At 45.8% G+C, this 26352-nt stretch overlaps 1 protein-coding gene across 2 annotated transcripts in view; it reads left to right on the top strand.

The window, feature by feature from the left end:
• Positions 1-26352, top strand: part of MEAF6 (MYST/Esa1 associated factor 6) — a 147353-nt gene that overhangs the window by 3289 nt on the left and 117712 nt on the right. For both annotated transcript variants that reach the window (XM_078681214.1, XM_078681215.1), the window contains exon 2: positions 1026-1141. In XM_078681214.1, coding sequence (XP_078537340.1) covers positions 1026-1141 — 116 coding nt within the window. The remainder of the gene's footprint in view (positions 1-1025; positions 1142-26352) is intronic.

Below are 26352 nucleotides of genomic sequence, written 5' to 3'. Positions count from 1 at the left end.
CGAATCGTAGGTTGCGTGCATGGTCGGTGGGTGTAGGTGCTGATCCCAGCGTGGTCAGCCACCAGGAGTCGTCCCAGACGGAGGGGGTCGGTCTGAGGATGAGGACCTCTGTCTTGTCCGAGTTTAGTTTAAGGTGGCTGCTCCTCATCCAGTCGGCGACGGTGATCCTCTAAGTGAGTGTAATTGGACCGCCTACATTCACTTACTGGATAAACCCTAGCTTTAACTAATTCTGTCCGCTATCTCTTGTTATTAACCTGGTGCACAAGCGTTTCAAATTAAAAGCATGCTTCTTCATAAAGCATTAGCTCTTTGGTATTGGTGGTTTGTGGGGAAAGCGTTTACAGCCTAATCTTCATTATCAGTTACTTTGACAGGTTGCTTTAGAATGTAAATGTGTTTTTACGCTGATTTAAGCGCTGCTCAAAGGTTGCCTTTAACACTAATTGATTTCTCTTGTATTTACCACAGTTTTGCCAACAACTGTATATTAGCTGTAAAACCGAGTGCTAAATATTGAATACATTGTGCATATTTTTACAAACTTCATTTGCTGTCATAGCACCAAATGTTAAATTGCATGCAAATATTAATTAATGGCCATGCTCAAATATTATTTGTACCGTGTGCTGCATATTTGCAGGGATCTAAATGAATGTATTTATGTTTACAGCACATGAAATTAAGTGAAAGTATGTGTTAAAAATTATACAAGTGAAAGGAGGGCTTCATACAAAATTCACTGATCACTGACTATGTTAAATTGAAAAGCATGGTACATGACTATACCCAACCATTTAAAAAAAAAAAAAATAACCATATCTGCTAACGTGAATTAAGCTCCAGGCTATTTGTTTAAAAGTTTATGTATTATTTGACATTAATAATGTCCGCATATTATAACATTGCTGTCCTTTTCCTGGACTCCGTTGCCTGGCAGCCACAGATGGCGTTTAGACAGGCTGACGGAAGAAACAAGCTTTTTTTTTCATATTTGTTCATTAGTTATTTTTTTCTGTTTTTAGGAGACGTTAGCAAATCTGGAACGACAGATCTATGCATTTGAAGGAAGTTATTTGGAAGATACCCAGATGTATGGCAACATCATTAGAGGATGGGACCGTTATTTAACTAATCAAAAGTAAGCCTAAATAGACCTTTTATTCCTTGTCTTAAAGTATCTTGTGACCGTCTGAAACAACTGATGGCATAGAAATGTAATAAACTCTTTTGTTTTCTCCAGGATAAATGTATTTTTTCTGTACCATTTTTGATACATTTCATTTTTATAACTTTCTTGCTTGACTATGCTTCCACTTAGAATCATAAATGTGTAGGTGAATTCAGGATGCCCCAAAGTTAAGTTCTTATGTTGAAAGGACTTCTTTGGTTTTTAGAACTATCTGCTAAAATGATTTGGTTGTAACTGTGCCCTCCACACAATCTCCAAAATCCAAGTATTGGTTCCACCTTATCTCTTAGATATCCAAAAAACTGAGTTTGTGACCACAGTAAGGGCTTCTATCTATTTTCTTTCTGTAATAACCCTCTGGAGATTGTGATTAGACTCAAGGTGGGACGTGTGCATTATGTAGAGTGGCAACTTAGTTCTGAGAGGAGTGTTTAAAAAAAAAAAAAAAATGATTGTAATATTGGTAGTTTATCATACTTTATTAATGTTTAGACACTGTCTTTAAATCCTTCATTTTAAAACCAGATAAGATCTTGTTTTCAAAAGGGGAAGAAGAAAAGGAAAGGCCCCCCTCCCTCCCTTACTTGTAAACCAGGTTAATATCTAATGCACCATCATTTAGTACATATAATCTCCATTCCCCTGAAACCTGAGCCCATCGCATCACTAATCCAGACATAGTTAAACAAGCATTGAAAATGCAATAGGTCTCGCCTTTGATTAAGTTAAAGCCATTTGCTTTGCTAATGGTATTGTACAGTAAAGCAAATTGCTTTAACTTAATGAAAGGCGAGACTATTGCATTTTTAATGCTTGTGTTAAGTGGTGTGATGTGGCCAGACTTCCAAATATTGCCAGAACATCTATAGCACACAGAAGCAGCCTGTGCAGCGCTTTGCAAAGCACTTGAGCAAGCACATTCAATGCCTTTTGCAGCATAGTTAGTACACATTAATTTCAATAATGGGCAGAGCACATCCTTTTTAGGTCTCGCCTGTCGATGCGCATGCGCATCGAGCAAGCGAGACTATAGGGGCTCATCCACTCTTTATCCACACTGCAAGGAATCGTGGCGATTCCTTGCAGTGCCCGTGACTTTTAAGGTCAATGCGCATGCGCATTAAGCTTATGCGCATGCGCATTGACCTTAAAAGTCACGGGCGCGTGCATGTCCGTCTTTGTTTACCCGCTCCGCCCCCTCCCGCCGTGTCGCCTTGCCTACTCTCTGAGACAGCCTCCCCCAGCTCCGCCCCCTCACTACTTGATTGCACGGCCGCTAGGCCGTGCCTCCCCTACTCTCCTCCCCCCTCCTCCCCTGCCTGCCTGCCGCTAGGCCGTGCCTCCCCTACTCTCCTCCCCCCTCCTCCTCCTACTCTCCTCCCCTGCCGTGTCGCATTTCTCCTCCCCCCTCCCCTCTCCTCCGTCCGTCCGTCTTGTTATTTCATGTCGATTTCTAGTGAGCCATGTGGATTTTAGTAGCATGCTAGCTCTAAAGTATGACAAAACATAACTTTGCTTGTCAGAGATCACTGATACGATAAAGGCAATCATATACAAACATTCTACAGAGATTGGCGGTGAAGGCGTTCTTTTTAGAGCAATCTTATAATTTGGTGAGAAGCTAGTCCGGCTGAGACTAGCCTTCGCCATATTTCCCAGAAAGTATACCACAATTCGGTTGACTAGGCCTCCATCGGTCGGAATACATCCCCCCTCCTCCCCTGCCTGCCTGCCGCTAGGCCGTGCCTCCCCTACTCTCCTCCCCCCTCCTCATCCTACTCTCCTCCCCTGCCGTGTCGCATTTCTCCTCCCCCCTCCCCTCTCCTCCGTCCGTCCGTCTTGTTATTTCATGTCGATTTCTAGTGAGCCATGTGGATTTTAGTAGCATGCTAGCTCTAAAGTATGACAAAACATAACTTTGCTTGTCAGAGATCACTGATACGATAAAGGCAATCATATACAAACATTCTACAGAGATTGGCGGTGAAGGCGTTCTTTTTAGAGCAATCTTATAATTTGGTGAGAAGCTAGTCCGGCTGAGACTAGCCTTCGCCATATTTCCCAGAAAGTATACCACAATTCGGTTGACTAGGCCTCCATCGGTCGGAATACATATTTCACAAACATTCGCGAAATAACTCCCTCGCCTGTAGAAATATATTTTTATCTCACAGCTGTGGTGCAATAAAACCCCCCGCACTTGCCACACATTTTATAAACTCGCTTTCTTCCTAATTATCGGTGGATTTACCACAACGCAACTGAATTCCGCTTGTACATATTTTCCGGGTTTGTTTGCATGTGTACCCATGGTGACTCATGCTTCAAGCTTCCTGCAGCAACAATGCGAGTAATGACGGCGATCTGACATTTCACGTGACAGCCTGCCGGAATGAGTAGGTGTCAGAGACGTTAGTTACTGCTGCTTCAGAAAGGATGAGAGACGCCCGTCGCGCCGTGCACAGGCACTTGAGAAAGAGCAGCGGAGGGCAGTGTGTAAATAAGCACATGCCAGGTGACTGTCCAATTTCATAGCCTATTGAGATGTACCCAGGCATTGAAGCCCCGGTGATTCACGCGCACACTGCAGCTCGCGCTGTGCCTCTATATAAGGCTGCTTCCTTTGCACTGGCAGGGCCCGAGCGCCGCGACATCAAAGGGAAGCTTGGTTTTGTCTCGGAACTGCATTCAGTCCTGTCACAGCAAATCAGCCAGAGAGCCGAATGAATTTATTGCAAAATGCCTCCCAAACAAGAGACTCCCATTTCCTCTTTAGACATGTGAAAAAACGTGTTTTTTTTTTTTTGTTGTTCAGTGAAAAGATACCGGCAAAGTGATAACATCTGGCTGGAGCGAACCGCTGCCAGCTAAAGAATGGTTTCCTCTCAGTGGGCCTGACCAGGGTCTGATGCTGTGCAGATGTGCGGCCAGGCCTGACTGTAAAAGTTATAAACATTGTCATAACATTGTTCGACTTCTCGAGTATTCCAAAATGGCGAGCGGATGATGCACCGGCGGTGCGGCCTTCTCCAGACAGCGTCCCGTGCCAGGGTCGAAACAGGCATTTATTTAAGCGCCAGTATGCAGGCAAGTGTTTTGCAGTGGTCTCCCTCATGTACTGCTCTTCCCCCTCCGTCATGCTCTGTGTTGCTCTCCCGCATGTACTTCTCGTCCCCCTCCACCATGCTCGGTGTTGCTCTCCCGCATGTACTTCTCTTCCCCCTCTGCCATGCGACATGTTGCTCACCCATGTGCTTCTCCCTCACCGGCCTCAGTGATGCGCTGCTTGACCTGGGCTTTGCCTGCTCCCGTTCCTCACCTGCCTCAGTAATGCGCTGCTGGAACTCCTGTGCCTCACCTCCTCCAGGTTGCTTTCTTGCCAGTAGTATTCCTTGCCTGCTTCATGTTTCGCTCGTCAGTTTGCTTTATTCCACCCCTCACTGCTCGGTCACCCGTTTGCTTTACAACACCCCCCAGCCCTGCTATGTTGCTTCTGTCCCAGTGGTCTCTCCTGCCAAACCAGTGTTACATTCCCTCACCCACTTAAAAAAATTCCAATCAGCTCCGCCCCCTCCCCTTCCCGCCGTGTCGCATTTCTCCTCCCCCCTCCCCTCTCTTCCCTCCGTCTTCAGTAGAAATCGTGGCTGTAGAATCAAATAAGCTTTATTGCAAAAAGACTTCCCGTGTCCAAACAATGTTACAATCACTTGAGGTATTGAGGCGGGGATTTGCAAATTGATGCTAACAGCCGAAGAGTCAGTCTTGAAGGATCTGACTGGTACAGGTATTCAGTCTGCACGGCACCCCACCCCCGCATTGTCCAAAGTTGCCAAGTTTTCAGTCTTAAGTGTGACATTTGCACGTTTTCAGTGTGCTCCTGTGTGATATTTCATTGCCTTATAGTCTGTGTCACTTTCTAATGGCGAGTAAAGCGGTTATGTCCGTGTAGAGAAACGTTGCACAGTTATGGTATAGAAATAGTCTTGAAACAATTGCAAACTCTTTAAACGCTTATGCTGTAACACAAATTACTTTCCTTTACGGACATGATCGCCATGAAACAATAGTGGTGTTATTTATAATAATATAGATGTATTTTATTGGTATATCTCCAGTTTGTTTAAACTGTGTTATTTTCATAAGCTACATCAGTTCTATTCAGTGATGAAAAATTATCATTCTCAGTATTCATCTGGACATGAAATGCAGCTGTGCAAACTTAAAATAACTCTGTGGGGGTGTGTTCTTGGAGGGGAAGGGGCTCATGCTAAGTATTGCCTGAGAGGCACTTATGCACACATCAAGCCTCTTTACATTCACCCCCAAAATCTTGCTAAACCCTACGATCGTCAGGTTTTTAGGTCTCGCCTCAACCCCTCACCCTCAACCCCTCACTCACCCTCACTCTCACTCATCCTCACTCACCCTCAACCCCTCACCCTCACTCACCCTCACCTCCTCACCCTCAACCCCTCACTCACCCTCACTCTCACTCACCCTCACTCAGCCTCAACTACTCCCCCTCACCCTCACTCACCCTCACTCACCCTCACTCAACACCTCACTCACCCTCACCCACCCTCACCCTCACTCACCTTCAACACCTCACCCTCAACCTCAACCCCTCACTCACCCTCACTCACCCTCACTCAGCCTCAACTACTCCCCCTCACCCTCACTCACACTCAACACCTCACCCTAACTCACCCTCACCCTCACTCACCCTCAACGCCTCACCCTCACTCACCCTCACTCACCCTCACTCACCCTCACTCACCCTCACTCACCCTCACTCTCACTCACCCTCACTCTCACTCACCCTCACTCACCCTCACTCACCCTCACCCTCACCCTCACTCACCTTCACCCTCACTCACCCTCAACCCCTCACCCTCACTCACCCCACTCACCCTCAACCCCTCACCCTCAACCCCTCACCCTCCCTCACCCACCCTCAACCCCTCACCCTCACTCACCCTCAACCCCTCACCCTCACTCACCCTCAACCCCTCACCCACACTCACCCACACTCACCCCCACTCACCCTCACTCACACTCACCCACCCTCACCCACCCTCACTCACCCTCACTCACCCTCACTCACCCTCACTCACCCTCACCCTCACTCACCCTCACTCACCCTCACCCTCACTCACCCTCAACCCCTCACCCTCACTCACCCTCAACCCCTCACCCACCCTCAACCCCTCACCCTCACTCACCCTCAACCCCTCACCCTCAACCCCTCACTCACCCTCACTCACCCTCACCCTCAACCCCTCAGCCTCACCCTCACTCACCCTCAACCCCTCACCCTCACTCACCCTCAACCTCATGCTAAAGATTTACAAAAAAAACCATTAACAATTCTAAAAGCACTAACTCTAATGCTGCGAGACCTATTGCATTTCTAATGCTTGTTTTAAAGGAAACTAGTCTATATAGTGTTTTTTTCTTGGCTGTGTAGTGTTGAGAAAAAGAGAGGTATTACTGAAGTGAGGTAAATGGCGACTGCCACTAGAGAGAGGTGTGTGTGCTTGAGGTACTGGGTTTTTAAGAACCGGCACAGAACCGGTAACCCAGCGGTGTCAGGGAATCAACACCCAGAGACCTCGGGTTCTCCTGAGTCAGACCTACAGAAACTCAGAGTCTTCGAGGTGAAGTCAAAGATTAGTTTATTGGCTGCAACCAAGGTAACCGGGTCCTAGAAGTACAATACGGGTATATTCTCAGGAGACTGCACACTTTCACGAAGTCAGGCTTCTCTCTTTATACATGATTTTCAGCCTTGGGCAAAACATTCCTTGAATTCGTGGTATTTCATTTATAGTTACTGGTTACAAAAGAAAAGCAGAGTCATGATGACATGTACATATTTCATGTCGTGCTGCCCATAACAAATCATCCGGCATGGCCCAACATTTCATCAGATATCGCTGGACCCCCAATAAAAACGGTCACCTCCCCATCATAAAGCAAGTAAAGAAAAGGAGTGGAGAAAAAGATGTGAGCGAGATATGGCAGGTGTGCGTGCTCAAATGGTTTTATGGCTGGTTGAGCCTAGATGCTATCTTGCTCGGCCACTGGGAGGGAACTGACCTAACGAGTTCGGCCTTGGGCAATGGTTCTAACTTGTACTGAGGTCAGGGAGAAGTCGATTAAGGAGTATGTGTCCTTGTGGAATCAAATTCAACTGGATTAAGGCCTATGTAAAGGGCAACATGTAAATGGGAGCTAAGGGTTCAGAATGTAAATGACGATTTCGAGGTGGAATCGTCACTCGAATACGCCGAAAATACATGTACATGATGTACTCGTCATTCTCGTTTTTTTTATACCAAATTCGTCCTATTTCGACGAAGTTTTTATTCTCGAGTCCAGTACTATTATATGAATCCAGATTTTCAGAACCACAGACCCTCCTTTTGCCCTTACATAGGCAATTAATCTATCCTCATGTTAGTCTGAGTCCAGATCTATATTCCTAAAGTCATTGAGATGTTGCTGTAACATCATTCTAGTGCTTAGTTCATTTCTTGACACAGGCTTCCTTACACATGATGTAGCACAGAGGCCACATATTGCAGGAGCACACTGTATGCATAGACAGAACAGAAAAAGAATGGCTAAGACCATCCCAATGACCATCAGAATTTTCCATCCCCAGGCAGATATCAGTTCCCAGAACCATCCCATTAACGACCAATCTCCTTTATCCACATGAATAGATTCGGAAATCTTATGTAGTTTGGAGATGGCCCTGTACACTGTTGGAGCATTATCTGGGATGAAAATGCAACAACTGGACTGGATCAATTTGCATACTCCACCTCGGTCCGCAAGTATTACATCCAAAGCGACCCGGTTCTGAAGGGTCATAAGTCGATCCGACTGGAGCTCAGCAGTCAGGTTACTAAGGGCACCAGCAGTTTCAGTCACGGTGGATTCAACTACCCTTGTCAATTGCCTTATGTTCCTGCTGTTAGCCATGGCTCCCCAGAACGGCAGAAAACCCATTGCAAAGTCACCAAATTCTTGACCTGCAGTGTCTTCTTTACTCAAAAGACCTCTAACTACCCTTGTCCGATGGTAATCCGCCGCTGCTGTGTAGGTGGGAGGTAACAGGAATGAAACAAAACATGAGCCCGAGAAGTCAGGGGGCAACCATGTATAGGCTCTATCATGGCAGATGAAATAAGTACCCTTAGCGGCTAAAAACGCAGGGGAAGTCTGAGATCCAAAAACATACGTTTCTGTACAGACACTCTTCCCTAGCTGAGCTCTGGGATTCTTGCCAATACCTTGCAGACACAGGTAACCTTGATGAGGTACGATCCAGATAGGGGACGATCTTTTGGCTTGCTGTTTCTCACTTAATGTAGTGCCATATCCGGTCACGTTCCAACCTACATATGCAAGTATCTCATCATCCGGGGTATCTTCGTAAGAGGTTACTTCCTTGATCATGTCAACTATACCTTTGACTAGGGCGCTAGTCTTGAGGTTGTCTTTTACAGAACGTAGGGGTTGGATTTCTCGTGCATATATGAACATTGTCCTATATGCCCATACTGATCCATTGTGACTAAATGGCAGGGCCAAATAGGGGATACCTTTATCCGTGGTGTGGGGCATGAGACCACACACCCAACAGTTAGTTGTGTTCATTACAAGTTGGTGTTGGTGTAATAACTGAACGAAGGAGTTATTGATGAACTCTAATCTCCTATTTGATTCGTGGTCAGGCAAAGGGTGGAAAGAATGAGAGGAAACAGTAGGAGGAGGTATGGGTGATGTAGTGGGCGCAAATGTCACATGAAAAGAGAATAAAACATAGCTTATCAAAAAGACCATTACGCTGAATAGCATAAAAATACACACTATTATAAAACTTTTCTTCGTCATCGTGTTAAAAAGTCTCTGCTTAAAGTTCATTTGTTTGGCAGGCCTCTCCACATCAGGAAACTCCATCCTCTCTAAGGTGCTGCCCGCGGTGGTATGTTGCCTCTGCTAAAGGATGCTTCCGTCAGTCTAGGGCAACTCCCTTGGACCAACCAGAACCAGCGACCTAACGTCGTCAGCTGCACCCAAAAGTCTTTAATCAACCGCGACCCTAGCAGCGGAACCCGGATGGCGGTTCGAAAAAACTAAAATAAGCAAGTTACCTAGATGGGAGATCTGCACTTTCAAAAATAGGATTTGGGGAAAAAACACATTTTTTTATTAGTCCTCAGGTTTTTCTCTCGGATCATAAAAGAAATCACTTTTACTTTAGTCTGTTTTTCTTGGTCGCAAATTGTAGCGTCTTTTCCCGGGTACTGTCTGGTCCAGAAATAGTAGCTCAGGTTCCACAGAGTTCAATTGTTCTGGTGGTGGCACAGTTTCTTGAAAAATGTTCTCACTTTCACAATCAGGGTTAGCTTCTTTTACACGTTCATCAGTTGTGCGCTCTGAGTCAGTGCCTCCTTTCTGGACCCATTGGTCATGTGGCAGAGGGAAGGGTATCTTCTTACAATGGATCCCGTGGACCCAATTGGCCTTCCCCTCCACCCTAACAGCCGACCTTGTAGACAGGAGGACGAGGTGAGGCCCGGTCCATCTGGGCTGGTCGTTTCTTGTTCTTTGAAAGTTGCGGACAAGCACCCAGGAACCGGGGTCAATGGAGTGACCCGGTGTCTCAGAGACCGGAGGCAAGGTGTTGTGGACCTGTTGATTTAAAACACGCAATTTAGCCGTCAATTCATACAAATAGTCAAGCAAAATAGGGTGTTGCAGCTCGCTAAACTTCGTGGGCCTAGGCACTCCCCATATGTTGGCTGGCCGACCAAAGATTATTTCATAGGGGCTGAGTTTCACTCGCGAATGCACAGTCATTCTGGTGGATAGGAGTGCTAAGGGTAGAGCGTCAGGCCATTTAAGACTGGTGCTCGCTTGGATTTTGGCCAATTTAAGTTTAAGCGTGCCATTGTAACATTCCACTAATCCAGCTGATTGGGGGTGATTTGCAGCGTGGAACTTCTGCCTAATGCCTAGCCCTTCACACACTCTTCATCACACGACCCACAAATTCACTTCCGTTGTCAGACCAGACCATTCTAGGCATTCCGAACCTGGGGAAGAACTCTTTTACAAGGGCTTTCGCTGTGGACAAGGCAGTATTGTCTTTTAGGGGATAGGCTTCTACCCATCTTGAGAAGGCACAAACAACCACGAGCACGTATTTTAAGTTGTTGCACCTCTCCATGTGTATGAAATCTAGCTGCAAAACCTCGAACGGATACGTAGGAGGTGCAAAATGACCAGCTGGAGTTGGGGTTCCCCTACCAGGATTGTGCTTCAGACATACCATGCAATTCTTGACAACATTCTCTGCATACTTGGGAATCCCTGAATTCTTCCACACTGGGGCCAACAACTCGCAAATCCCTTTCGCGCTGATATGGGCCATTCCATGAGCCATTACATTCCATGTAACCACTGCAGGCACATATGCATTGGGTAACAACCATCTCTGTTGCTCTGTCAATTCAATCCAACAACCATTTGCATCCATTCTCCCTGTACTTTCTCTCCACATGCTTAACTCTTTCTCCGTGGCCTCAGCTTGGATGGACTTCACACTTTCTATCGTGTCTTCACATATTCCAACATCACCAGTCCATTTTTCTGGGCTCGCAACATACATTCGGCTCATCACATTCTTTGCAGTTTCCTTAGAGGTTTCATCAGCAAATGCATTTCCACGACCAACATCATCAGTCACTTTCTTGTGAGCACTACATTTCACGATCGCTATTTGCAGGGGCAACGTCAGTGATTCAAGAAGCTCATTCACCAACTGACCATGCTGAATCTTAGCTCCATGCGAAGTCAGGAACCCACGTTCTCTCCACAATCGTCCAAAACTGTGCGCCACTCCAAAAGCATACTGGCTGTCGGTATAGACAGTCACTTTCATTCCTTTAGACAACACACATGCTCTCGTCAGTGCAACGAGTTCTGCGGCTTGAGCTGAACCATGTGGTATTCGCGCAGTTTCAATGACTGTGTGCAAAGTTGTGACAGCATATGCTGTAGTCACGTTACCATTTGGGAGCTTAAAGCATGAACTATCCACCCATAATGTACCATCACATTCAGCAAGAGGAGTGTCGAACAAATCAACTCTCGCTTTCGTCTCTTCCTCTGTTCTAAGAAAACAATCGTGCTGTTCTAAAGCATCTGATTCCTCTGCAATTGGTAACAATGTGGCTAGGTTCAAGGTACTGCACCTTTTTATGTGCACATGGCTCGCTAGCAGCGTCAATTCGTAACTGGACAATCGAGCACTAGTTAAGTGCTGTGTCTTGGTCCTATTTAACAATGTGTCTACTGCATGCGGGACCATCACGATTAGTGTATTATTCATTACTAGACCAGCAGACTGTCGAATGGAAACAGCTGCTGCTGCTGTGGCCCTTAAACAACTTGGCAATGCTCGTGCTACCGGATCCAGAGTTGACGAAAAATAGGCGCATGGCCGCTGTCTATCTCCGAATAACTGAGTCAGCACAGACAATGCACAGCCCTCCTTCTCGTGGACATATAATGTGAAAGGCTTACTGTAGTTGGGGTTACCTAACACAGGGGCCGAACATAATGCTGTGCGTAATTCGAGAAAACTTTTCTGACACTCTTCAGACCAAGGAATGGGATTGGGTGTATTTTTACATGTTCATGCCACCAAGGGTTTGGCCAATAACGAAAAATTTGGAATCCACTGTCTACAGTACAATGTAATGCCCAAGAAAGCACGTACTTCTCTCTGTGTTCTTGGCACATTCAATTTTGCTATTGCCTGAATTCTTTCTGGGGTCAGTTTCCTTCCCTCCTTCGATAAGAGATGACCTAAGTAGGTCACTTCTTGTCGGCAATATTGAAGCTTGGAAAGTGACACCTTGTGATGCAAATCACATAGATGACGCAATAATGACAACGTGGCCATTTTACACATTTTCTCAGTATCCGCAGCGATGAGCAAATCGTCCACGTACTGTACGAGAGTGGCACCTTTGGGCAAAACCATTGTGTCAAGCTGACTTTTCAGTGCTTGACTGTATATTGAGGGGCTTTCACAGTAGCCTTGAGGAGCGCGTTTAAAGCGGAAGCTTCGACCTCCTAAACTAAAAGAAAAAATATCCCTGCTTTCCTCAGCAATCGGGATACTGAAGAAAGCATTCTTCAGGTCAATCACCGAAAACCAGGAGCCAGAGGCTGGAATCATAGTCAATAATGTGGTAATGTCGGGGACAACTGGGAATTGTGGCACAACAATTTTATTCACCTCTCTAAGGTCAATCACGAATCTGTACACAGGTGGCTGAGAAGGGTCAGTTCGTTTTAAAACAGGCAGAACAGGACTATTGCAAACATTGCCTCGTGTTTCTTCAATCACATCCTTTTCAATTAATTCGTAAACGATCGCTAGCAAAGCTCTTTCACCCTCATTAGATATTCTGTATTGGGGAATTCGTGGCATTCTGACATTCGACTTCAATGTTACAACATATGGTGGAATTTCTAAAAGACCTACATCATTTGGACCAGTAGCCCAAAGAATATCTGGGAGAATCGACAATTCTGCTGGAAGTGCATTTCTCGACAAATACATGGGAGAAACCACTTTCTTACCTAAAGTAAGTTGTACTCCTGAAGGAGAACAGTACAAAGTCGCATACAATCTTTTTAGCAAATCTAATCCTAGCAAATTTTCACCACAACCTATTGTCAAAATAAGGGGTGCTTCGAATTCACAAGGACCAACAGAAAGAGATAAAGGGTCAGAGATCGGATTTCTAACTGGGGCGCCAGAAAAACCTACAGAAATGTTCATTTCGCCAGACAAAGGTGCGCCAGGGAGTTTGGAGTGCATAATAGAACTCTTTGTAGCACCAGTATCCAACAGAAAAGGTTCTGACACACCTGATGTAATCACCTCAACGTAAGGTCCACTCTGATCTACTGGAACTGAAACGACTCCCTCTCTTCGTCTATGGCTGTCCTAGCAATCCTCATTTTCCCACTGCTCATTTTCTGTGTAATACTCATCAACGTAGTATTGAGCTGTCCTGTCAGATACGTTATTTTGCTGATCAAACCTGTTCATAGAGTTTTGTGGTGGAAGGGGACGCGCGTCCTGAGGGGCGTTTCCACGCCCTCTACCTCTAGGCGCTTGCTGACTGCCACGACCTCTTACACCAGAAATTCCATTTGCACGTTGTGGTAGGGCAGGACAGTTATACTTGTAATGACCCTCCTGTTTGCAATATAAACACTGGTTAGGACCTACGCGGGGTTGAGTGTAATCGAATCTTTGCAAGTTTCTCTGATATTGTTGAGGCTGCTGAAAAGTATTCTGGTAGTGATTCTGACCATTATTATTTTGATTACCACCACCACGTGGCGGATAGGCTTGCTGTAGCAAAACCTTCGTTTTGAGTTCTCTAGCTTTCTTTTCTACTTTATCTTTCTCATCTTTGTCTCTATTCTCGTAGTACTGTGCGGTAGCTAATATCTGGGCTGAAGATGAGACTGCCCAAGAACTTTCTGAATCTTTTAATTTCCTACACAATTCTGGAAGCAGATTGTGCACAAATTTATCGACAAACAATCTCTGACCACCTTCTGTGGTCATATCTTGACCGCTGTGGTCAATGAATGTTTCTTCAAATCTGGTGAAGAAATCTGAAACAGTTTCTTCTTTCTTTTGCTTGCATGCAGATAACTTATCCCAATTTACGCGTATTGCAGGCATTATCGTTTTCATGTAATCTACTATTCTACCAGGTAGTTCTGCTATCAGAGGCTCAGGCTTGGCACCACCAACTTGTCGTGCATCTGCAGCAGTAATATTAGCCCACGTGTCACCTAATTCCTGGTCATGATCTACATGACGAATTTTACCCCATAAAGGCTGTGGAACAACGTTCCCGAATAACATATCGATATCGGCCAAATTCATTATACATGACCCAGCAGTTTGCGACAATTCTTTATAGTACCCTGCAGGATTTTTACGCGGATCTGGTAATGTTTGTTTGAGTGCTAAAACTTCAGCTCGCTTCCATGGGACATGTACCCATACACGGTGAAAGTGTGGCAGGACAGGTGGGACAGCGGTCGCGTCACCCTCTCTCCACTGTGGGGGAACTTCTCTCATAGGGTATTGTCGTGCCTTTTTCCTACTAGATGCACTAGATTCCGATGGTGACCCAGAACTGTTTCCCTTACTTCGATATGATAATAACATTTCAACTGCCTTTTCCACATCGGGACCTACAATCATACCCTCTCCAAACTTAAATCGTACACGACACATCTCTTGTGGGATGCATTCTTGATCATTGTCTTCTAAATCCTCGCCAAGAAAGACACACATCTGTTCGAAAACATATCTCTGTGTCGCTGCTTCCCATTGATGGAAGACTTCCATGACAGACTGTACATCATATTTTGCAGTGTCCATGACCCATTTCCGAGCTAAACTATTCAGGGAATCTCTCTCTTGATAATCAGGCAGTTGACTTCGCAACTGTCTTCTTCCTATGTTAGGGGTCGTAGCAGGCGACCCAAAAAGAGGTAAAAGAAGATTAGTAACAGTGCTGGCCATTTTCTGCCGAATGGAAGGTGAAACTGAAGGACAAACAGATGGAAAAACGGGGTGAGATAAGGCGGGGGTAGAGATGGCAGAAGAGGTATCAGGGAAAATAGATGTGGTACTAGGCAGAATCGTAGAGGGAGCATTAGGAGATGTAAAAAGTACAGTAGGCAAAATCGTAGAAAACACAGGTGAAACAGAAGTGGTCGGTGGGCCTGGAGGAGGCTGCACCGAAGAAGTAGGAGCCAGCTGAAGAACAGCTGGTGGGTGCTGTGGAAGAGCAGGAGGCGCAGCTTGTGCAACTAAAGGTTGCGGGGGTGCTGTGGCATTCTGCGCATAGGGGGGTGGTGAAGTTAATAATTGCGACATTAATGGGTCTTTTTCACGCTCTTTTGCTGCCTCTTGCTGAAGAGACGGCAAAACTGGATAACACTTATCTATTCCCATTTTACGTTGCCTGTGCAACTGCTCATTTATCTGCTCTTCTTCATTATCTTTAAACTGCACGGCAGCTTGCATTACCGAAAGTCCTCCTTCTCTCTTATTTTTCTTAGCTAATTTAATTTCTTTTTGTTTGGCTTCTTTGCGCCATAAGCGGAAAGAGTCAAACATCGCCGGCCGGGCTTTCTTTTTGAAGAGTTTAACTTCAAGGTTGTCTAAGATTTCAGAATCAAAGCTACCATATTGGGGCCATTTTAAAACACCATCTTTCCTAGTGTATTTAATCCATACTTCGTTGTAAACGATGGGGCCTACCCCATGTTTAACATATAGCTCGTAAGTCGGAGTTCCAACTGGAGAAACCGGACATGAGTCCTCCAATCGGGAGTCCCTATTATTACTACCAAGACAAAACAAATTCCCAAGTCTAAGACTAGGCATCCTCGCTCTCTAGTCTAGTTCCAAAACTTCAAAGGATTTATCGATTACGATATTTCTCGTGAATACACGAGTCCTTCGGTTATGGTGCTTGCAAGTACCAATACAAAACCTTTTGTATCCCAAAGATACCACAAAGTAAGTCCAACTAAGGACTGGGAGACGCTCCACTTATACTTAACTGAAAATATCGATGGCGTCACCAGAAGACTCGTCTCAGTGTTTCGCTCTACCGAAAACTTCAAGGGTCCAACATCAGGGCGATAGCCAGGGCAGCAGTCCTTGTAGCCGTCGGGAAGCGGGGAACCTCGCAGCAAAGACCTTCGGACCACGTCGACATGCAGGGGTCGATGAGGTGGTGGGCCCTCCTCCGGAATTTCCACACGAAGCTCCTAACGATCTTCAGGCTGACTGGTACCACTGGAATCGCCCCACGTTGGGCGCCAACTGAGGTACTGGGTTTTTAAGAACCGGCACAGAACCGGTAACCCAGCGGTGTCAGGGAATCAACACCCAGAGACCTCGGGTTCTCCTGAGTCAGACCTACAGAAACTCAGAGTCTTCGAGGTGAAGTCAAAGATTAGTATATTGGCTGCAACCAAGGTAACAGGGTCCTAGAAGTACAATACGGGTATATTCTCAGGAGACTGCTCACTTTCACGAAGTCAGGCTTCTCTCTTTATACATGATTTTCAGCCTTGGGCAAAACATTCCTTGAATTCGTGGTATTTCATTTATAGTTACTGGTTACAAAAGAAAAGCAGAGTCATGATGACATGTACATATTTCATGTCGTGCTGCCCATAACCAATCATCCGGCATGGCCCAACATTTCATCAGATATCGCTGGACGCCCAATAAAAACGGTCACCTCCCCATCATAAAGCAAGTAAAGAAAAGGAGTGGAGAAAAAGATGTGAGCGAGATATGGCAGGTGTGCGTGCTCAAATGGTTTTATGGCTGGTTGAGCCTAGATGCTATCTTGCTCGGCCACTGGGAGGGAACTGACCTAACGAGTTCGGCCTGGGGCAATGGTTCTAACTTGTACTGAGGTCAGGGAGGAGTCGATTAAGGAGTATGTGTCCTTGTGGAATCAAATTCAACTGGATTAAGGCCTATGTAAAGGGCAACATGTAAATGGGAGCTAAGGGTTCAGAATGTAAATGATGATTTCGAGGTGGAATCGTCACTCGAATACGCCGAAAATACATGTACATGATGTACTCGTCATTCTCGGTTTTTTGATACCAAATTCGTCCTATTTCGACAAAGTTTTTATTCTCGAGTCCAGTACTATTATATGAATCCAGATTTTCAGAACCACATGCTGTGAAAGAGTGGCTGTGAAAGTGAACATGCTGACTTGATAATTAAAAAAAACAAGATGGCGTCTGACTGTTCACAGTCCGTACGGACACGCGCATGCCGTTTGCTTTGGACAAATGGCGAGAGCTGCCGTCTTTGTCCATGCAGACGCGTGCATGGAAGCCCTCGCGAGTATTGATTACAAAAGGCACTCGCATGGCCTCATCAGTGGCAGGAACAGAAGCAGCTCGTCCTTATGGACGTTGTTGGTGGGGGGCTTTGCTCTTCTTAATTGTTATCAATGTTTTCTTATAATAGTAAATACTACTACATTATTCCCTATCACTTTAATAAGAAATTGAGGCCAAATAGCTGAAATTTAACTTTCCGTGGCAACTGAGATAAGTAAAACAGAATGCCTTTAAATCAGTAGCGGTCGGCAGTAGGTGTTTCTGTAGGGCGGTGACTTGGGCAGGGGGAGGGGCAGGGTGGGGGGTAGTAATGTATGGATTACGGAGTTTTACAGGTAAGTAAACATTAAAAAAAATTTAAAAAAATTCGTTGCGTGCACTGCATCAAATTTGGTGATGCAGTGTGCGCAACGAAATTCGTTTTATTTATTTAAATGTTTACTTACCTGTAAAACTCCGTAATCCATACATTACTACCCCCCACCCTGCCCCTCCCCCTGCCCACGTCACCGCCCTACAGAAACACCTACTGCCGATCGCTACTGCTTTAAATGTATCTATGTTGTGTACGTGCTTGCAATATGGATTGTATTTTTGAAAAAGAGAGAGTTTATGTGTAGGCAGAGTTTGTGTGTATATGTAAGGGTGTGTGAGTGAAAGCGAAGGTCAAAGGGCATGTGAGTTCACTTCTGCTACCCCTTGCATTTTGTTGAATTGACGTTCATGCACAAATTGCCCTCAAGCTAAGGAAAGACCTGGGTATTTAATTCAATAGAATCAAGCATCCGGGCCAGTGATGCCCTCCTTGTTCAAGGCTCTTCTTTATGACACATTGATGCAGTTCCCTGCGGGAGCCTTTAAAGACCAGCGATCACTGCTGTAGTAAGGATTAGCTGCTCTCTCTGCAGTGTTTTTTGGGGGTGTTGGGGGATGGACTGTACGCTTCAGATCCACTGACGGCGTCTTTGATGCAGGTTTTTTGATCGAACCATAGAGAGCGTTGTTTCTGGTTGGAAATATCTTTGTGAAATCTCACATTGGGATAATTTGCTGCCAGTGGACCAGAAAAATGTCTTGGCTCTAAATGCGACCTGACAGAGCTGTCACAAAAGATATATTTAACAACCTCGTGATCGAAGTGTTCAAGACTTTGTCAAAAGCAATAATGCTTAATCGCTCGATTTCAGAGCGGTGCGGGGTCCAGGCGTGGGCGCGCACGGGAACGTGCGAGTGTGACTCCATGGCTGCCACATACCACAACAAGGCTCTCTTGCTGCACTGGTGGTGTTGCCAGCCGCACAGTGTGCTTCAGGTGCGAGTTTGTTGCTGTTTTTCGTGTATGCTGCAGTAGGAATTATCGCCAGTCAACAGGCGCGAGGACTCGATAAGCCTTATTTCCACAGTAATATTTCTCCACAGGTTGTGATTTCCTCAGAGCATATGGCCACTGTAAACATGTGAGGCAATGGGCTTTTGTGTAGCTTACACCTGTCATTGGTTTGGCCTCAGAGCTGGCAGCGTGCTACATACAGTCTGCTGCAATCATGGAAATCACGGTGCTATGGGGTCGGCAAGTGGAAGTGAAAGCGGCAGAAGCAGACTCGAGCGGCCGTGAAAGTGAAAGCGCTGACGCGATAATGGAAACCAGAAGAATAAATGATAACATCAAGCTGCGTAGTAAAAGCGGCACACAACATGTTCCACAGGAAACAGCATTTTCGTTGCTAGGACACCTTCCACGCTTCCGTTGCTAATACACCAAAATGCAACATGCAAAATGGCGTTGGGCTGGCCACAGTCCCTACGGACTAAGGACACGCGCATGCTGTTTGCTATGGACAAATGGCAAGAGCAGCCATGTTTGTCCATGCAGACGCGCGGATGCAAGCCCTTCGCAGAATCGATTCCAAAATGTACTCGCAATAGCAAGAGTAGTGCATACGCTGCTTTCGCTAGATGAGACCTAAACAAAAATTGCCAGTGTGCATGCCACATCAAATTCCATATTTAACAAAAGTTCAAGTGCATCGTTGCAACAATTTGTCATATCTTTTAAAAAGCGGTTTTAAAATCAAACCATGAAGCCTATTAAAATGTTGGTTATCAGTTAATACATGGACGTTAACATTTTAAAAACGCAATCCCCATTTGCAATTATTCTCTGAATCTAAGAAAACTTCTAAGCGTAACGGGGCGCAGGAAGTGCTGATAAATAAGGAAGTGCATTTCTATATTCCCAAGAGTCTACCATATGCTTTTCAGAGGGGCTCTTCCTTGCATACTCCACGTTAACCAACCGGGACTGTTTTATTTATTTATTTATTTATTTATTATTTTTTTATTTACAGCCCATTTTTAATTCTGCTTTAGAAAGGTGTGAGGCTTCAATTATTTTTAATTCCCTTTTTAGGTCTCGCCTGTCGATGCGCATGCGCATCGAGCTTGCGAGACTATTGGGGCTTAAACAGTCTTTAACCAACTTGCAAGGAATCGTGGCGATTCCTTGCAGTGCCCGTGAAATTCAAGCTTAATGCGCATGTGCATTGAGCTTAAAAGCGCGTGCACATGCCCCCAGCCGCCTGCTTGCATGTATTTTCCCTCAGCCGCACTCCTCCCACACCCCCGCTCCGCCCCCTCCCCTGCCTGCCGTGTCGCGTTTCTTCAGTTCCCTTAGCCGCACTCCATGCCCCTGCTGCTTTCACACCCTCATGCCGCTCTCCCCGCTCCGCCCCCTCCCCTGCCCGCCGTGTCGCATTCATCCCCCCTCCCCTTCTCTGCCTTCCCTCCGTCTTCCCTCCCACAGGCAACAAGAGGCTAGTTCACGACGCGCGTCCACATCACAGCCATCAGCCTCCCTCCCGCGGGCAGCTTGGCCTCAGGTATTCACCCCAGCGCGACTTCTCCTCCCCCCTAATTACATGCCTGCTGTTTACTTCTTTCACGGCAGCTCTCTCGCACATCAAAGGCTGCCCCCCATGCCTCGCAACAGACTTCATTGGAATGCGCTCCATGCAATCTCCCCTCCCTTTCAGCCTCTTTCCCAGCTCCAAGCCGGACCCTCCTTTCTCACCTCCTCTTTCTTTATTTACAGGGAGAACTTGTATTTTTCCCCGAGGCAACCAGTTCTGACACACACCAACTTAGAGCTTGACTTGTACTGACGCTGTCACCCCAGCAGACATGCAAGCATCAGACATCCACAAGCATCAGACATATATATTCACCCACTCTGCTTCAGTCACCCACTCTGCTTCAGTCACCCACTCGGCTTCAGTCACCCACTCTGCTTCAGTCACCCACTCTGCTTCAGTCACCCACTCTGCTTCAGTCACCCACTCTGCTTCAGTCACCCACTCTGCTTCAGTCACCCACTCTGCTTCAGTCACCCACTCTGCTTCAGTCACCCACTCTAAATCTTTCACCCACTCTAAATCTTTCACCCACTCTAAATCTTTCACCCACTCTAAATCTTTCACCCACTCTGCACCTTTCACCCACTCTGCACCTTTCACCCACTCTGCACCTTTCACCCACTCATGCATTCACACACCTTCCAATCCTTGCCCTCAAACAGCAAAGGCCTTACTTGCCACAAGCGCAGCACAAGCTTTACACACGCAGTTCAATATTCATCTAGATGTTCGTTTCTATCGACCTACCCGGGGAGCACAGCACCGTAAATAAAACATGTTCACAAGAGGTACATTATTCTGTTAACATATGTAGCATGATGTACCTTAGGCCTTTGACATGGCAGACGTCACAAGTGCAACCCTCGCTCCCCTACACACTTAAACGCACCTGTCAGCACCCGTGCTTCCGGCTCTCTCTGCAGTACTGGGCACAGTTTTGCGAACTGTATTTCATTTCCTTGCGCATTGTACTGAGCCCACAAGCTGTATTTTTGTGCGGCTATGATCCTGGTGTCACCTGGCTCTATCTTGGTGAAGAACATAGACTGAACAGTACAGCAGTGTTTGCATTTAAACTACTTGCTACTCTAATCTGGAATTCGTTTGTGGTCTGGAATTCGTTTGTGGCTAACCTTCAAGGTGGCGTTGAGCTTTCTCATTGGCAGCAGTTCTGCCTTTAGTGATTCTGTGCATGTTGACACTGCATCTCTATTTACCTGTCTGAGCAGACTCCTGACTTGGGTCAAGAGGATGCAATTTTATCAAATCTACTTGTCCAGTTAGGTAGTTTTTGGAGAAATCAACTTGTTCGATTGTCTGCTTCAGTCACCCACTCTGCTTCAGTCACCCACTCTGCTTCAGTCACCCACTCTGCTTCAGTCACCCACTCTGCTTCAGTCACCCACTCTGCTTCAGTCACCCACTCTGCTTCAGTCACCCACTCTGCTTCAGTCACCCACTCTGCTTCAGTCACCCACTCTGCTTCAGTCACCCACTCTGCTTCAGTCACCCACTCTGCTTCAGTCACCCACTCTGCTTCAGTCACCCACTCTGCTTCAGTCACCCACTCTGCTTCAGTCACCCACTCTGCTTCAGTCACCCACTCTGCTTCAGTCACCCACTCTGCTTCAGTCACCCACTCTGCTTCAGTCACCCACTCTGCTTCAGTCACCCACTCTGCTTCAGTCACCCACTCTGCTTCAGTCACCCACTCTGCTTCATTCACCCACTCTGCATCTTTCACCCACTCTGCATCTTTCGCCCACTCTTTACCTTTCACCCACTCTTTACCTTTCGCCCACTCTTTACCTTTCGCCCACTCTTTACCTTTCGCCCACTCTTTACCTTTCGCCCACTCTGTACCTTTCGCCCACTCTGTACCTTTCGCCCACTCTGTACCTTTCGCCCACTCTGTACCTTTCGCCCACTCTGTACCTTTTGCCCACTCTGTACCTTTTGCCCACTCTGTACCTTTTGCCCACTCTGTACCTTTCGCCCACTCTGTACCTTTCGCCCACTCTGTACCTTTCGCCCACTCTGCTTCAGTCACCCACTCTGCTTCAGTCACCCACTCTGCTTCAGTCACCCACTCTGCTTCAGTCACCCACTCTGCTTCAGTCACCCACTCTGCTTCAGTCACCCACTCTGCTTCAGTCACCCACTCTGCTTCTTTCGCCCACTCTGCATCTTTCGCCCACTCTGCATCTTTCGCCCACTCTGCATCTTTCGCCCACTCTGCATCTTTCGCCCACTCTGCATCTTTCGCCCACTCTGCATCTTTCGCCCACTCTGTACCTTTCGCCCACTCTGTACCTTTCGCCCACTCTGCTTCATTCACCCACTCTGCTTCATTCACCCACTCTGCTTCATTCACCCACTCTGCTTCATTCACCCACTCTGCTTCATTCACCCACTCTGCTTCATTCACCCACTCTGCTTCATTCACCCACTCTGCTTCAGTCACCCACTCTGCATTTTTCCCCCACTCTGCATTTTTCCCCCACTCTGCATTTTTCCCCCACTCTGCATCTTTCACCCACTCGGCATCTTTCACCCACTCGGCATCTTTCACCCAATCTGCATCTTTCACCCACTCTGCATCTTTCACCCCCTCTGCATCAGTCACCCACTCGGCTTCAGTCACCCACTCGGCTTCAGTCACCCACTCTGCTTCATTCACCCACTCTGCTTCATTCACCCACTCTGCTTCATTCACCCACTCTGCTTCATTCACCCACTCTGCTTCATTCACCCACTCTGCTTCATTCACCCACTCTGCTTCATTCACCCACTCTGCTTCATTCACCCACTCTGCTTCAGTCACCCACTCTGCATTTTTCCCCCACTCTGCATTTTTCCCCCACTCTGCATCTTTCACCCACTCGGCATCTTTCCCCCACTCTGCATCTTTCACCCACTCGGCATCTTTCACCCACTCGGCATCTTTCACCCACTCGGCATCTTTCACCCAATCTGCATCTTTCACCCACTCTGCATCTTTCACCCCCTCTGCATCTTTCACCCCCTCTGCATCAGTCACCCACTCGGCTTCAGTCACCCACTCGGCTTCAGTCACCCACTCGGCTTCAGTCACCCACTCGGCTTCAGTCACCCACTCGGCTTCAGTCACCCACTCGGCTTCAGTCACCCACTCGGCTTCAGTCACCCACTCGGCTTCAGTCACCCACTCGGCTTCAGTCACCCACTCGGCTTCAGTCACCCACTCGGCTTCAGTCACCCACTCGGCTTCAGTCACCCACTCTGCATCATTCACCCACTCTGCATCATTCACCCACTCTGCATCATTCACCCACTCTGCATCATTCACCCACTCTGCAAATTGATGAATGTTATGCCATTTTCATAGACATAAACAACTTTTAGGACGGAAAAAAAAAGGGGGTCTACGGAGTAGTGCATCAGATATGTTACACACAAAATATACTTCCCAAAAGTGAGCTACAGCATGCAAGGATGTTGATCAGGCTTCAGGCCAAAAAGCAAAAAACATTCGTACAATATTACACCAACAAAACAAATTGAAATATGTGGCAGGAAGCGAGGACGAGGATGTACAAACACAAAAGTGAAACAGCCAACTTTTGATTGGGGCAATAAACAAGCACTATTCATCCGGGGAATGGGACGGATTAAACACAATGGTCAAGAGTTACACAAAAAGCCGTACGCATATAACAATAGCAGTTATTCACACGGAATTACATCAAATATAAGAAACATATTACGCAACTTGGATTCAGCGCTAACAGCATCAATAAACATTACATAGGTCTCTTAGCTTCACAAAGCAAAATGTGATCTACAGCATGCAATGATGTTTATCAGGCTTCAGGTCACAAAACAAAAATTATTCGGACAAGATAACACCAACAAAACAACGAAGAAATATCTGGCAGGAAACGAGGATGTACAAACACAAATGTGAAACAGCCTACTTTTTATTGGGGGAATAAATAAACATTATTCACCCGGGAAATGGGACGGATTAAACACAATTGTCAAGAGTTACACAAAAAGCCGTACGCATATAACACGAGCATTTATTCACACGAAATTACATCCAATATACAAAAAACACTATTCTGACCGATGGTGCCGCAAAATACATACACATACAACACTCACCCTCAAATTCTCAGCCTCATTCACGAACACCTATCATCACACACCCTCACATCACTCACACCCTCACTCATACTAAAACCGTCACCCTCAATCACCCTCACACACCAGCACACACCCTCACACCCCCGGACCCTCACATCCACTCACACTCACACCGTCCAAGTCCACCCTCCAACTACAGCCTATAACTACAATACCACCCTACAACTCTACCCTCCAACTACAACTCCACCCTCCAACTCCACACATAAATAGCGTTAGGCAACATTTATTTTAATAAGTAAAAATCGGATTACACACTTGTAGCTATTCAAATATAAAAACGTAATGCATTGCGAGGACAGTGCAGCAATTAATACACAAAAATGCAGAAATAAATTGTAAAATAATTCATTTTTTTGACAAAAAACATAAATGCACACAAAATAGGGAAACATCTGAATACACTGCAAATAATACAACAATTTAAAAGTGGACAAAGCCATCTAAAGAACACAAATTCACAACAGAAAGCACTTACTAAAGTAAGGGAAAATAAACCATTAAACAATGCCGGAATAAAACCAAAACACAAACAAAGTGCGTAATCACAAAAGCACGAGACTTCACAGCCTAATTGCAATTCTTCCAAAACTACAATAAAGTATTCCACTCAAAGTAACCAAAAAATTATAAACAATTAATAAAGGTGGATTCATACGTATACTTGGCCATTAATTAACATACAAAAGTATAAGCTTACACTCCATAAGTATTGCTTTAAAATGTTATAGTACTTACAAAAACATACATAAGGAATTGGTGCTCAAAAGCAGCAAAAACATGTAGGCTTCAAAATATACAGCATATATAGCTTTTACGTACCAGTACAATAAATAGAAATATTTAAAGGTGGGCGAAATTCAGAAAGTATACGGAAAAAAAACAACAAAGAAAACATAAATACAATTTAATCAACACCAAAACACAAGGAACAATAAAAAAAAAGTACCGTCTAAATAACACATTTTCAACTAAACAAATATAGCAACATGTAGAAAGAGTACATCCCAAAACGTTTTCTTTATAACATACATTACATAAAAGTAAGCAAAAATACATTAACTAAGGGAAATTAGAAACATTCCATAAAAGTACAATAGGTACATACACAAGCCAAGTACAATCGCAAAGTTAATTCTTTAAAAAACATTACTAAACATTACAAAACTTAATAAATATATATATAGTAAAGAAACACTAGGTAAACAACACAAAAAAATAATTAGATTGACAACTTACCTGTCCAACGACGCGGCTCCAACGCGGGAAGCATGACGCGCCTTAGACATACGCCGGTTCCTGAAGATCTGGAAGTTTCCCAATTAACGTGACGCAATTGCAACGCTACGTAAGAAAACGTTGCAATTTGATTGGACGGAATACACGTCAATCAAAATCCAAGGTAAATCAGAAAAATAAACTAGAAGGCTAACCTAAATAACATAGGTAGCGTTATGGCACAGGGTAGCATCCGCAATTTTTACGCACGAACAAAGGGAAAAGGGACTAAATCTAGGACTATGCAAAATTCCGTAATCAAAACGCACACACATACAAACTCACACTGCTACACACACACACGCTCACAACAACACACACACATACAACACACTTAGTCACCCCCACACACTCACCCTCACACCCTCACTCACCCTCACACAATTACCATCACACACCATCTCTCACCATCACACCATCACCCTCACACCCCATCACCCTCACACCCCATCACCCTCACACCCCATCACCCTCACACCCCAATCACCCTCACACACCATCAATCACTCACACAATAACCATCACACACAACCACTTACCCTCACCCAATTACCCTCACACACCATCACTCACCATCACCCCATCAACCTCACACCCCATCAACCTCACACCCCATCACCCTCACACACCTCACTCAATGCCACAGCGTCACTCAACACCACAGCACCACTCAACATCACAGCACCACTCAACGCCACAGCACCACTCAATGCACAGCATCCATCAACGCCCCCCAAAAAAAACAGCGTCACTCAACGTCACAGAAAAAAC

Source organism: Lissotriton helveticus, chromosome 3_1 (assembly GCF_964261635.1).
Source record: "Lissotriton helveticus chromosome 3_1, aLisHel1.1, whole genome shotgun sequence".
In the NCBI taxonomy this organism is placed as follows: Eukaryota; Metazoa; Chordata; class Amphibia; order Caudata; family Salamandridae; genus Lissotriton; species Lissotriton helveticus.
This window is presented reverse-complemented; position numbering and strand designations above follow the sequence as displayed.